This window comes from Mauremys reevesii, linkage group 13 (genome assembly GCF_016161935.1).
Source record: "Mauremys reevesii isolate NIE-2019 linkage group 13, ASM1616193v1, whole genome shotgun sequence".
In the NCBI taxonomy this organism is placed as follows: Eukaryota; Metazoa; Chordata; order Testudines; family Geoemydidae; genus Mauremys; species Mauremys reevesii.
In genome coordinates this window covers 24820329-24833952 of record NC_052635.1, presented here as the reverse complement: position 1 = coordinate 24833952, position 13624 = coordinate 24820329, and the positions used below count along the sequence as shown (strand labels likewise).

At 47.9% G+C, this 13624-nt stretch overlaps 1 protein-coding gene across 3 annotated transcripts in view; it reads left to right on the top strand.

Annotated features, from left to right (window-relative positions):
- DLGAP4 (DLG associated protein 4) overlaps positions 1-13624 on the top strand; it is a 102760-nt gene that overhangs the window by 22766 nt on the left and 66370 nt on the right. For 2 of the 3 annotated variants that reach the window (XM_039497678.1, XM_039497676.1), the window contains exons 4-5: positions 2941-2991; positions 4637-4883. In XM_039497678.1, coding sequence (XP_039353612.1) covers positions 2941-2991; positions 4637-4883 — 298 coding nt within the window. The remainder of the gene's footprint in view (positions 1-2940; positions 2992-4636; positions 4884-13624) is intronic. The other variant, XM_039497677.1, reaches the window with a different exon arrangement.

Sequence of the window (13624 nt, the reverse complement as noted above, 5' to 3'; positions counted from 1 at the left end):
AATGGCATAGAGAGTACACTTCTAAAGTGTGCTGACAATACCAAGCTGGGAGGGTTGCAAGTGCTTTGAAAGAAAATTCAAAATGGTCTGGACAAACTGGAGAAATGGTCTGAAGTAAGTAGGATGAAATTAAATAAGGACAAATGCAAAGTACTCCACTTAGGAAGGAAAAACCAGTTGCGCACATACAAAGTGGGAAATGGCTGCCTAGGAAGGAGCACTGCGGAAAGGGATCTGGGGGTCATAGTGGATCACAAGCTAAATATGAGTCAACAATGTAACACTGCTGGAAAAAAAACCCCAAACATCATTCTGGGCTGTATTAGCAGGAGTGTTGTAAGCAAGACACGAGAATTAATTCTTCTGCTCTACTCCATGCTGATAACTGGAGTATTGTGTCCAGTTCTGGGTGCCACATTTCAGGAAAGATGTGGACAAATTGGAGAAAATCCAGAGAAGAGCAACAAAAATGAGTAAAGGTCTAAAAAACGTGACCTATGAGGGAAGATTGAAAAAATTGGGTTTGTTTAGTCTGGAGAAGAGAAGACTGAAGGGAGGACATGATAACAGTTTTCAAGTACATAAAAGGTTGTTACAAGGAGGAGGGAGAAAAAAATGTTCCTGTTAACTTCTGGGGATAGGACAAGAAGCAATGGGCTTAAATTGCAGCAAGGGCGGTTTAGGTTGGACATTAGGAAAATCTTCAATGTCAGGGTAGTTAAGCACCAGAACAAATTGCCTAGGGAGGCTGTAGACTCTCTGTCATTGGAGGTTTGTAAGAACAGGTTAGACAACCACCTGTCAGAATGGTCTGGCTATTACGTAGTCCTGCCTAGATGACATTCCAATCCTACACTTCTATGGTTCTGAGTTGGAGACTGCACCTTCCAACTCCAGTATAGCCATACCCTGTGTCTGAGCCCAGATCTCTAGTGGGAACAGCGGGGTGTATTATTCCTTCTGGGCCCAAGGCAGAGGGAATTCTTAGCTTGTGCTCAACCCCAGACTAAGGTTACTGTCTAAAATCTCAATCCAGCTCCCAATTAAGTAAATGGGAGAGTTTCCCTGGACTTCACTAGGAGTTGATCCAGACACTAAGTATGAATGATCTCTGAGATGTGCTGGGAGATCCCAGTGTACAATATTCACTTCCATTTCAATAGCTTTATTGGCATGACAAAGGATACCAATGTTACCAAAGGGAACACACCAAGTGTCTTGATCAAACTCAGCCCTGGTGTAACTCTCTTGCTTCACTGGACTTCCACCTGCCTAAACAAGGGCTGACTTTGTCCCTCCGAACTTGAGACGTGTTTTGCAGCAGTGATGGGGTTCTGTAGACCATTGACCCATGCCCCAAGTCACAGCAAGCACTTGTCCCAGCCTGTCCATCTGGTGTGTCTGTCCATGTGTGATTCGGCGGCAGGTTGTGAGGCTGTTTGTGATGTTGCCTGTTGTCCTCCCAAAGTTGGGCGCAGTTTTTCTTCCTCGTTTTGGCCATTTCTAAGAGCTCCCCAAAGCATCTTTCATACTTTGTCCAGTGAAGCAGACAATGGTTTCTCTCCATTCCAGTGTCTCGCGTGTCATGCTGATTTGCAAGGCTGCCACCTAGCCAACAGAGATGAGCCCCAGTCGCCGAGTTTTCTGTAGATTTGGATATACAGCCAAACTTCCCTTAAGTCTGAGGCTCTTCAGATTTTGGTTTCTGGTTCGGCCCTTTATAGCTATGGGTATCAACAGCCAAGTTCTGATTTGAAAGTAATCCAGGCCTGAATCTTTCCAAATTCTGAACATCCACATTTTGCAGCTGACCCCATCTGTTTAACGGGCCAAACCAAAGTCCCAGATCTGACCCCTCTTAACTTTAGGGAGATTCTGAATCCAGATTCTCACAGTGATACATCTTGGGTCCATGTCTTGTAGTAAGGTATCTGCTGGAGACAATATTCTGGGTAGGGTCTCAGATCCTGTGGTAATGGGCACAACATACGAATAGGCTAGAATAGAGGAAGCAGCATGTTGTGTCTTTGCAGCATTCACTCCAGCAGGCAGCGTGTTGTCTTTCTAAGGTGAAGCAAATATTGTTTGTCTTTGAATAGGATTGGTTGTGTCATGGCTCCATTGTTGAAATATGGGGGGTTAGTGCAGGCAAGGCCATGCTGTGGTAACACTGGTTCAATGGTGGTAGTATGGGCATAGACCAGCTCAGGCTGTTGTCTAGCCTTGTTCTGAGCAGGATTAGGTGATGACCTGATTAAAATACCCTCTCCCTGTCTACACCAGCGCTCCCACTCTTGCTAGCACCAGTGGAACCAAGCTGATGCCAGAGCAAAGGCAGGAGATGGGCTGTGAATGCTCAGGGCAGGTGCAGCTTGGTAAGAACGGCGTGTCTCCTCATCCGATTGCTGATTTGCATCTGGCAGAGCCTTGGGGTGGAAGGAGAATATGATGCGTTGGCTGAGCTGGTGCCAGAAGATGAGCCTTCATGCATGTGTTGCAATCAGCTGTGGGAATGGTTCTGACTCTACTCCTGTGCTCACAGAGTTCCTGGGGATGCTGGCCTGTCGGTGCAGGTTCTCTGCTGGGATTCTGTCCCATTCGTTACAGTCACTGGTAGTTGCTGAGCCTTCAGCATTTGCACCTGTGTATTATGATAGACTAAATGTGTCCAGCGGCTTCTTTGTGGCCTGGAAGAGTCCCGTGGAGCTTTGTCTTGTTGTATTTGTGCAGCCATCTTAACGGCCAGCAAGGAGGAGGCAGTTTCTGCCATTCTGACACTTCAAGGGATCTCCAGAAAGGTGGCAGCAGAGAGGGTAGCAGCTGCAGTTCTGGGGGGGAACATCTGTTTGTCCCCCACTGTCTGCAGTTCCTGTGGAATGACTCTGTGTTTAACAAGGCCCCGGGTCTTGTGCTTTAACCTTCTCCAACTCTTTCTTCCAGATATTTGGACAGTCCTCATTTATCCCACAGATATTTACACACGGAGAGCAGGTACCGTCCCTCTGACATTTTCCTGTCACCCCCTGTGGATGTTTTTTTCTGTTGCCTTCTATGGATGTCTCCCCCTGGACCAGTTTAATAAAGGCCGTGTGTCTGAGGGTGCAGCAAGTCATAAGAAACTCTATCAGGGAGTGGCCTGTAGGGAGGGGTAGAGAAATGTTGTGGGGGAGAGACACAATAAATGTCCTACAGACGCCTCTGGTGTCAGGACAGGGAGTGAATTCTTTGCTACACCGAAGCCACTAATGCATCTTCAGAGAAAGTCTCTTTGTATTTCTTGGTCACAACCCTTTAGCCAATCGTTTGACAGGATAAAAACTTCGGGATATGGATTGTCTGGTGTTTGCATGATCCCAGTGTCCTGGATTTGGCAGAGCCAAAATGATCAGCATTCAAAACTCCAGCTTGGATCTTCCCAGCCCAGCTTGCTTTGGAGCTAAGATGGGAGCCAAGCTGCATCCATGAGATGCATGTGTACTTTGGAATGTATGTCTGTGCATGTGAAAGATGAGAAGAGTGTATGTGTGAGAGAGGGAATGGGTGTGCCTGAGTGCAGGTGTGAGAACACCCCAGAGCCTTATCTCCCACGCAACCTTTCTGATCCAGTGCCCAGTGAGGTTAGTGGGGCTCCAGTGAGGGTTGATCAGATCCCTGGAGATTAGGGAAAGGGGCACTTTGAATAACTCCCAGGAGACATTGGGAAAAGGGTGAGAAAGAGTAGACAGTTGGGCGTGGAGGGAAATTACAGGGGTGGGGTTAAGAGAGAGAGAACTATTGTTCTTGCAGTTAGACCAGAACACCTTGTTGACTAATCACTTATCCGTATTTATTGGTATGTTTATTAATTTCACTCCAGCTCTTATTTCATCTGAACCCCTCCTTAGTTATAATCTGACACGATTATCTGCTTCTAGGGTAAGATAATTCCAGCCTGGGATGGGCCCAGGGCATACAGGGGCAGCTGGGATTGAGCTGGGGTGATGAAATGGGAAGCAGAGAATAGAGCAGCCTTCAGAGAGGTTGCACTGCCCGGTCTCCAGGTCCCCACCTTCTACCTGACTATTCACAGCTATTCATTTAGCCATTGATGGCCCGACTGGGCTGAGTTCTTCGCTACAGGGATACTCAGGGGTGCAGGATCAAACTGATCACTGGATGTGGGACTCCCCCACAGGGCACATTGGTAGGGACCTTGGCAGGTTTTTGAGCACTGGTCAAGGAATTTAATTGCAACCCACCCCTTTCATGCCCCTGCTGAGCCACTCAGGGTGCTGTACAATAATGCGTAGAACTTCCCTGGGACCTTCCACTGAGGATCTCAAAGCACTTTGCAGGTGCCAGTGAGTTAAGTCTCACAACACCCCAGCAAGACAGGCAAATAGGTGACTTGTGTCAGGCCAAAAATCCCAGTGAATGGAAGATTTTGGCATAGAACCTGTCCCCCCGCTGGCTCTGACCACTCCACCATGCTGCCTTGCTACAGATAAAATTAAATCCATGTATAAACACCACACCTTGATAAAAACTGCCCTGATAGAGCTATGCACTCAGCAAGACAGGGTTGTTACAGGTAGTAGAGGGGAGGGAGTGGGTTCTGAATAGGTGGGCAGCTGACCCTGCCTCTCTTCCCCTGCAGACAAGGGAGGCAGAGCTGAGCGACCAGTACGAGACAGTGTGTGAATCAGCCTACAGTGAAGCCGAATCAGCTGCTGTGGAGGTGCTGGACCTGCCTCTGCCCAGCTACTTCCGCTCCCGGAGCCACAGCTACCTCCGAGCCATCCAGGCAGGCTGCTCCCAGGAAGAAGACACGGCCTCCATCCGATCCATCTCGCCACCTCCTGCCAGCAGCATCAGCGGCAGCAGGACGCTCCCCAGCAACAGCAGTAAGTGCCACGGGGTGTGCGTGGTGGAGGGACCTGGGGCGGCAGGGGAGCCTTGGCACTGGGACTTGGGATTGGGGAAGCAGGCTCTGAATGAGACGGGAGCTGCAGGGCCAAGAACAGCTAGTGTCTGAAATCAGAGACCCTGGCGGCTGATACTCTGCTGGAACGTTGCCCCTTGGGCAGCACCAAGTTAGCTACCTGGGGCTGCATTAAAATGGATACGGAGCTGTCGGGTCTGGGGTCAGTTACTTTAATGCTGCTGGGTGTGCTAGGTACAGCCCAGATGTTCTTGTTTGGTGCAGCTGAGCTGTCTACATCAACAGGTGTCCAGACACCGATGTGGCCTTACCCACCTAACAGAGCCTTTGCCGTGACAGCCAGACTTGCTGAGTTTGCCTCATGCTCTGTACACCAGCTGGGAATTGAACTGGGGCCATAGGAAGCAGCTGTTCCATGTGAGGCTCTGGCTGAGCCAGTAGCAGCTGTACTAAGCCAGGGACCGCAGGGAAAGTGCCTGCCATTGACAAAGGTTGTGGAGCCCATTGATACAGGAGCTGAAGTAAGAGATGTTCCAAGCGCTGCTGATAATTGGGGACACTTGTACCTGAGCTTCATAGATGGCCCCCATTTTGTATACTGTCGGACTGTGAAACCAGAGAGAGGGGTCCATTCCCTAATATGCCTTGGTATATGGATCGGGTTGGGATACACTAGCCAGCCAGTTAAATCCTTCATCATCCTTATCTCCCTCCTCCTCCTCTCTCCCGTGCACCTAACTGTCATTCATGGAGCCAGCTTGGTGCAGCAGACAGAGGGTGAAGCCTTGCTCAGAGCATTCACCTTGAGACCTAAGAGTGTGAGAGTGATTTTGCCCCAGGTGTCTGTTTTCCCAAGGGGATGAGATCTCAACTGGTCTCATGGCTACAAGGAACTGGCATTTAAACAAGATGCAGAAGTATGTGGATAATGGAGGGGGAGGAGGTTAGAAGGATTGGCCCCCATTCCCTGGTAACAAAAGAGATGGCATTTGTTACTAGCATGGTAACCTCTGGGGGGTCTCCCCATAGGAGCTTTGTGTGAGTCACTCTTGGGGCTCTGTTAAAGTGTTTCCTGTGAACATGGTGCTAGTGACAGCTCTGCAGACAGGCCCTGTATTCATCCATCAACAGATCGGGCAGCAGCCGTGAAAGCGTCCCTCCCATTACTCCACCAATGAGCCCCAGCTGTGATCCCGAGGGACCACCTTTAGTGATGGGGGGAGCTCAGCTTCCATGGTCCATTCAAGCCAGGGCATTCCTGACAAGGGGGTCCATTGGCATTAACTGGAGATGAGGGTGGCTTTTGTGGTGTGGACACTTACCCACGAGGCCCTGGCCTGTGACTCATTGACCTCCTTTCACAAAGGCCACTAGAGAGCCCTGCAAAACTCATTGGTTCCACTTCACAGGGAGATCGTGGGAACAGCAGGTTTTGAACCACCTGCCTTTGCACCCTCTGAGTCTCACTCTGAATTTCAAGGCCAAACAAGCCCTGGAACCTCCGAGTGAGGCCTTGAATTCCTATACAGAGACATGAACCAGTCCACGTTTGCTGGGCTCAGGGCCTGGAAGTTGGCAGGCCTGGGCAGGGTTTGCAACACAACCCAAACTAATGTACAGGCGAGTCTCATCTTACACTGGGTTACGTTCCGCTGTCAGCGCGTAAAGCGAAAATCGCGTATAGTCAAAATTACATTGAGTGTAACGGTGGGCGGAATCGCCCACAATACAGGCACAGTGTTTAAATTGTTATTTTTCTCTTTTTTTGTTTGTTTTTGCCGACCGTGCAAAGTTGAATTTGCGCATGTTAAATGCGTGTAAGATGAGACTCGCCTGTAACTGGCAGATTCTCTGTAACATGAAGTCTTTAAATCATTATTTGAGGATTTCAGTGGCTCAGACAGAAGTCAGGGATCTATTGTGGGAGTGGGTGGGTGAGGTTCTGTGGCCTGCGATGTGCTGAAGGTCAGACTAGAACTAGATGATCATATTGGTCCCTTCAGGCCTTAAATTCTATGAGTCTAGTAGACTAAATGCAGGCAAACTTCCCAGTTTGTTGTGAATATTTTGCATATCTCAAGCTGTGGGGAGCTGGCAGAGTGAAGAGGCAGAGAAGCAGGTGAAAGATTAGAGGAAGAGAGGTGGGAGTGGCTGGTGATAGCTTAGGCCCAGATCAATGGGAGTTAGGGCCTTTTGTACCTTTGAGGCTTGTTAGTCCTCTTTCAAAGTCACTTTAACCACCAGACAGCAGGGAATTTATCTACTGGCTGAACAGGAACCAGTTCCTTCATGTCTGTGGTGTACTTTGCCTATAGACCTGCTACATACTCAGTATTATTTTATATATTATACACTAGTGATGGGCTGGAACCAAAGCCCCAGATCCAAACATCCCCGAATTTGGGGTCAGATGGGAGCCAGATCTAACTCCAAACTTCAAGGCAACAATGAAGCAACCCAAACTTCAGACTCCCATTAGCCCGCGAATTTGGCTCATCATCGTCACTTAGCAAATAATAATACGTTCAGATCTAGATTCCTCTGCTCATCTTTACTGCTCTTGGATGCAGCATTATTGGTTCCAGACAGACCCGTCTCTATAATTATTAGTATATTTGGGGTAAATCAGGAGTAGCTCCATTACTCTGGCGTATGTGAGAGACCTGACATACTTCTGATCTGGGATGTGATTAGCAAAAGGCAATTCTCAGGTATTCCAGGAAGATTGTAATAATAATGGTTCTGTTGTCGGGCAGTCCACAGGCGGTGACTGTGATGCTCAGACTGTGTTGCACTTAGATGGCAATTTTTCCTCCCAAAGGGCTTGGTATATTTTACATACAGGAATGGCTTAACTTATCACTGAAAGGCAGCCACCTCTGAGGTGATACCCAGCAACTGTTAAAACTGCACAGCAACTCTTTGGGACAATTTAGGACAGGAGGTGAAGAATACTGAAACCAGTAATGTAGGGCAAGAAGTGAGAAACATTCTAGGCAGTTGAAAACACAGTGGAAATTTAGGTAGGTGGAATGCTATGAGCCAAGTTGGAATTGGGCCAGATCAGCAGGAATAGCAGTCTTGCAATGGCATGTTTAATGATTACGAGTGTTCTTCGATTCTGGGGTGATGAGCGTCCTACCAAGGTGGGTGGAAGTGACCAGGGTATCAGTTTTACATCTTGTCCAAAAGGCAGCCTCCTTTCAGTCAGTCCCACCAGCACCACGCTGGGGAATGATGATTCATTCAGTGCTGTGGGAAGGATGCTTATTGCATGACAGACCACCAGCTGCTAGGTATAGCTAGGAGGTCTCCCATTCCAATTGTAACTGATCTTGATGCTTTTAGCTTATGACGAGCACTCCTCAAGACGGCATGGCCACAGAGGTAGGCTGTAGCCACACATGTGTGTGTAGCAATGGCAAGTTTTAGTTTGCAAGGGGTTTGGGGGTGGTAGGGGTTAGTTTGGTACCTTTATCTCAACTTCCTTCGGAACACCCAAAAGTGTGTGTATATCTTTAAATCCCTTGATGTGATGGCATCTCAGTTGTGCCTCTCAGCTGTTCCTGGGTAACTGGAGAGCACGGTTGGTTTGGATCTGAATGGTTCCTTTGCCACCCAGCCCCAGCACACTTGCTGTTGTCATTCTCCATTGCCTTTCAAAGTTCACGGTGTGTCGTGATTTTTGGGATGGCAGACAGTGGCGTTGTCTGCAGACAGAAGCTCCGGATTTTGTGGCTTTTCAGTTTCTAGATTTGGCTTGTCGCTTTAGCAGTGGGAAATAACATTCACTGCTCGGCCTTGCAGAAATGTGCAAGGATGCTAATTCTGGTCCTCCCAAGTGGTGGCCACAGCACATGATCTGGGCATGCAAGAAAGAGTTTTGAGAACCCGACAGATCACCTTTCAATATGACCCGCTGCAGTCTCCCCTTTAACCAGTTCCTTATCCACCTCTGGATTTTCATTTCAATCCCCATCTTTTCCAATTTAACCAGTAATTCTTCATGCGGTACCGTATCAAATGCCTTACTGAAATCAAGATATATTAGATCCACCGCATTTCCCTTGTCTAAAAAGTCTGTTACTTTCTCAAAGAAGGAGATCAGGTTGGTTTGGCATGATCTACCTTTCGTAAAACCATATTGTAATTTGTCCCAATTGCCATTGACCTCAAGGTCCGTAACTACTCTCTCCTTTGACTTTGCATACTACAGATGTTAAACTAACAGGCCTGTAGTTACCCGGGTCACTTTTTTTCCCCTTCTTGAAAATAGGAACTATATTAGCTAATCTCCAGTCAAACGGTACAACCCCCGAGTTCAGAGATTCATTAAAAATTATCGCTAATGGGCTTGCAATTTCACTCGCCAATTCCTTTAATATTCTAGGATGAAGATTATCCGGGCCACCTGATTTACTACCGTTAAGCTGTTCAAGTTTGGCTTCTACCTCGGATAACTGTAATTTCCAACCCCGTACCTTCATTCCCATCAGTCACTCTGCCACTATTCCTAAGCCCTTCATTAACCTTATTAAAGACCGAGACAAAATATTCATTTAGATATTGTGCCATGCCTAGCTTATCCTTGATCTCCACTCCGTTTACAGTTTTAAGCGGTCCCACTTCTTCTTTCTTAGTTTTCTTCCTATTTATATGGCTAAAAAACCTTTTACTATTGGTATTAATTCCCTTCGCAAGGTCCATCTCTACCCAGCTTTTGGCTTTTCTCACTGCATCCCTACACCCCCTGACCTCAGTAAGGTAGGTTTCTTTGCTGATCCCTCCCATCTTCCACTCCCTGTACGCTTTCTGTTTTTTCTTAATCACCCCTCTGAGATGCTTGCTCATCCAGCTCGGTCTAAAACTGCTACCTACGAACCGTTTTCCCTTTCTCGGGATACAGGCCTCTGACAGCTCCTGCAACTTCAACCTGAAATAATCCCAGGCGTCTTCTGCCTTTAGATCCCTAAATATGTTAGTCCAATCCACTTCCCTAACTAGTCGCCTTAATTTCGTAAAGTTAGCCCTTTTGAAATCGTAAACCTTAGTCTCAGATGCAATTGTGTTTATCCTTCCATTTATTTTGAACCGAATTAGCTCATGATCACTCGAGCCAAGGTTGTCCCCTACAACCATTTCTTCAACAAGGTCCTCACTACTCACCAAAACCAAATCTAAAATGGCATCCCCCCTCGTCGGTTCAGTAACTACTTGATGAAGGAATTCATCAGCTATCACGTCTAGGAAAAGCTGAGCCCTATTATTATTACTAGCATTTGTTTCCCAATCTATATCCGGGAAGTTAAAGTCTCCCATGATCATACAGTTCCTATTAGTATTTACCTCCTTAAAAACATTAAAGAGTTCTCTATCCATATCCAGGCTAGATCCCGGCGGTCTATAGCACACCCCAATCACTATCCCAGGGGAGGCTCTAGTAGTTTTCTTCCCTAATGTGACCATTGCCCAAACAGACTCCGTATTATCCATTCCATTACTAGTTATTTCATTACAGTTTACCTCATTATTGACATACAATGCTACTCCCCCACCTTTACCTTTGTTTCAGTCTTTCCTAAACAGCACATACCCTTCCATACCTGTACTCCAGTCGTGACTACCGTTCCACCATGTTTCGGTTATTCCTACGATATCCGGTTTCAATTCTCGGACCAGGAGCTCCAATTCCTCCATTTTGTTACCTAGGCTTCTCGCATTGGTGAACAAACATCCTAATTTTTGCTGTTTGGCTTCTCTCACCTTTGTTACCCAATTTGGTAGGGACTCAGTACCACCAGTATGACCTATTGGTCTAGTATCCATCCCCCCCCTCTTCATTACCTCCAAACCCCTCTCTCTGGCTATATCCATTCTTATCCTGTTGTCCTCCCTCTCAATGTGCCTAAGACTAGTGTGTAGGATTCAGAATCAGGTACAGTGTCTATATGCCATGCTGAGCCTTACCTGTCATCTGTGTACGCTGCTGGGCTGAGTTAGACTGTCTGAGTGAGCCTAAATCTCCTCTCACTTGGGCCAGTGTGACACTGATATGAGTCCAGGAATGGTCCTGCTTTGCACCAGTGTAGGTGGGAGGAGAAGCAGGCCTCCTGCCTGTATGGATGTGCTGTGAAGTGTTGTGTACATCAGCAGAGCTGTATCAGGGATGGCTATGAAGATGCCCATGCACTCACACCTCTGGCTCGAGGCCCTTGGTTCTGTGATTGGGGGTGATTTGGGAAAGAGAGATCAGGGAATATAAGTGATGTGGGGGAGCCAAGCTTTAAAATTAAACAGCATCACTGAGCCTCAGTCCCCAGCTGATTAAAGCTCGCATGCTCTCCCTCCTTCCTGATTTCATGGAGTACTTGCAGCTTTCCACCTGTTGGGTAGGTGTGTGCATGGGTCTGTGTGTGTGTGTGGTGGGGGTGGGGGTGAGGTTTGGCAGCCATCACACCTTTGATCACCCGTACCACTCCAGTTCCTCCTGCAAATGCCTGTGTCAGTTGCACATTACATGGCAATTAGCTCACATTTCACAGCCAGCAACACAGATGATGAACTTCCCTTGATCTAGCCTCAAACAGAATCTCTGTGCCTTGCAAAGCATGAGACGAACAAAGCTCTGGTGAACGCTATTCAGCTAATTGCGACAGCCATTCTGGATCCTTTGCTGTAACAAAGGGCTCCCTCTCATCCCCCGCCCTAGTTCCCTCTCATTAGAAGCAAAGCTGGGCAACTGCATGCCCAATATTCCTTTGCTGAACAGCAGAGAGAGCCATGTTCAGAGAGGGCTGCCGAATGTTTCTGTCCGGGGGGCGGAGGAAGATTTTCTTTGACAGTTACCTGACAAGGTGAGATCCCAGCTCCACGGACTCCATCTCATCAAACACCTGAAACAGCACAAAGACCATGGACAAAGGGAACTTCCCACCTGCCTGCTCTCAGAACTCCCAGCCCTGTGACAAAAAGGAAACACACATGCCTTCAGTCTTCCTGCCACAGGAGTAAAAGCCACTGACAGACTATGGCAAATACACCTACTGAGAGTGGTTTTGCCAGGCCTTCTGGGTTACAGCTTCATAAGCCTAGCCAAAAGGAGGGGTCTCACAGAATAACAGTGAGGTAATTCTATTTATGGCAACATCATTTGGTGGGAATAATGTCCTGGCTTGGTCCATGAAGGTAGACTCCCGACTGGCGGGAAACCCTGGCATCATGAACTTTTCCAGTACAGCCCATCCTGGTGTCCGTAAATCGTCCTCTGTGGTCCACCAGAGCCTGCGTACTAATGGAGTACGTAGTGCCCTTTGTGCAGTATGTGCTCCTTGAGAAGGGCAAACAATGGGCCTGGCACAGCTTGGAAACCCCATTATCTCAAAACCAGCAGTTACTTCAAGGATGTTGATTATACCGGTCACCTCTGGGTAAATCACATGCCTGAATGCCTCCGAAACCTCCGCCACCACTTTACGCACAGTCGACTTTCCAGCACCTAACTGGTTAGCAATGGATCTGTAGCAGTCTAGGGTAATCAGCTTCCAGAGATGGTTATAGCAACCTGCTTCTGAATGGGCCAGGCCACCCTTAGGTGTGTGTCATGACGCTGGGGACTCTGAACAAGCTGCTCATGAAGCTCCAGAAACGTAGCTTTCTTCATGTGAAAGTTCCTTCCTGGACCCACTGCTGGTCATCCCAGGTCTGCATGAAGATGTGATCCCACCAGTCTGTGCTTGGGACTCTGCTCCAGAAGCACTGGGCTATGTAGGGGCCTGCTAAGCATCCATGAGGTGACAGGAGGCAGAATTAAGGGATCTTCCCTTTCTGGCCTGTCTGGGTAAATAATGGGGTCCCCCTAATCCCTCGCATTTGAGGAATCAAAACTGAGAAGCAGCTGTACTGTGCAAACTCAACAGAGAGCACAGTTCAGAGGCCATAGGTGAAAGAGTGAAGCTCAGGAGCAGAGACCATAGCAGCCCCATTACTACTCATATATCAACCAGAGCTGACCCATGCCAGCCTTCAACGGGAGAAATTATTTTTCCCTTCAGATTTTCTTCTTCTTGTTGACCTAGATTTCATGTTCCAGAAATAGCTTTCTCTGGCGTACCAGCAGAAAGGGATTAGGTTTTGTGTGTGTGTGTGTGTGTGTGAGAGAGAGAGAGAGAGAGAGAGAGAGAGAGAGAGAGAGAGAGAGCAATTTATGTTCCATGCTGTGGGTGTATAAGGGACACAGAGAAATCTGTATGTTCCTGGCTGGTACGTGGCCTGGAGCAGTGGGGGCAGAAAATGTGTATCTTACACAGAATGCCCTGCAAATGGTAACAAGTTGCAGACATCAGGGGACACTGCATTGCACCCCCAGGCACAGACAGTATCAGTGCAACATGCACAGTAGCTGCCCACAGAAGGGGCACACGCATGGCAAAGTGGTTGTGGCCACAGGATCCAGGCCAGCACTGCATGTTTGTCCCAGCTGTGTGTGCATTGCAGACAGAATGGAAATGAAGTAGCTGGAGACACTTTACGTTAGATGCTATAACTATGAGAGCCCGGTGCCCCTGGACAGTGGAAGCCACAGGGGGATCAGAGGCCCAAACAGAAGATATAACATCCCAGGGCCTTCTATATGATGAGAAATTAAGAAGACTGGGACTGTTCTGCTTAGAAAAGAGATGACTGGGGGGGATATGATAGAGGTCT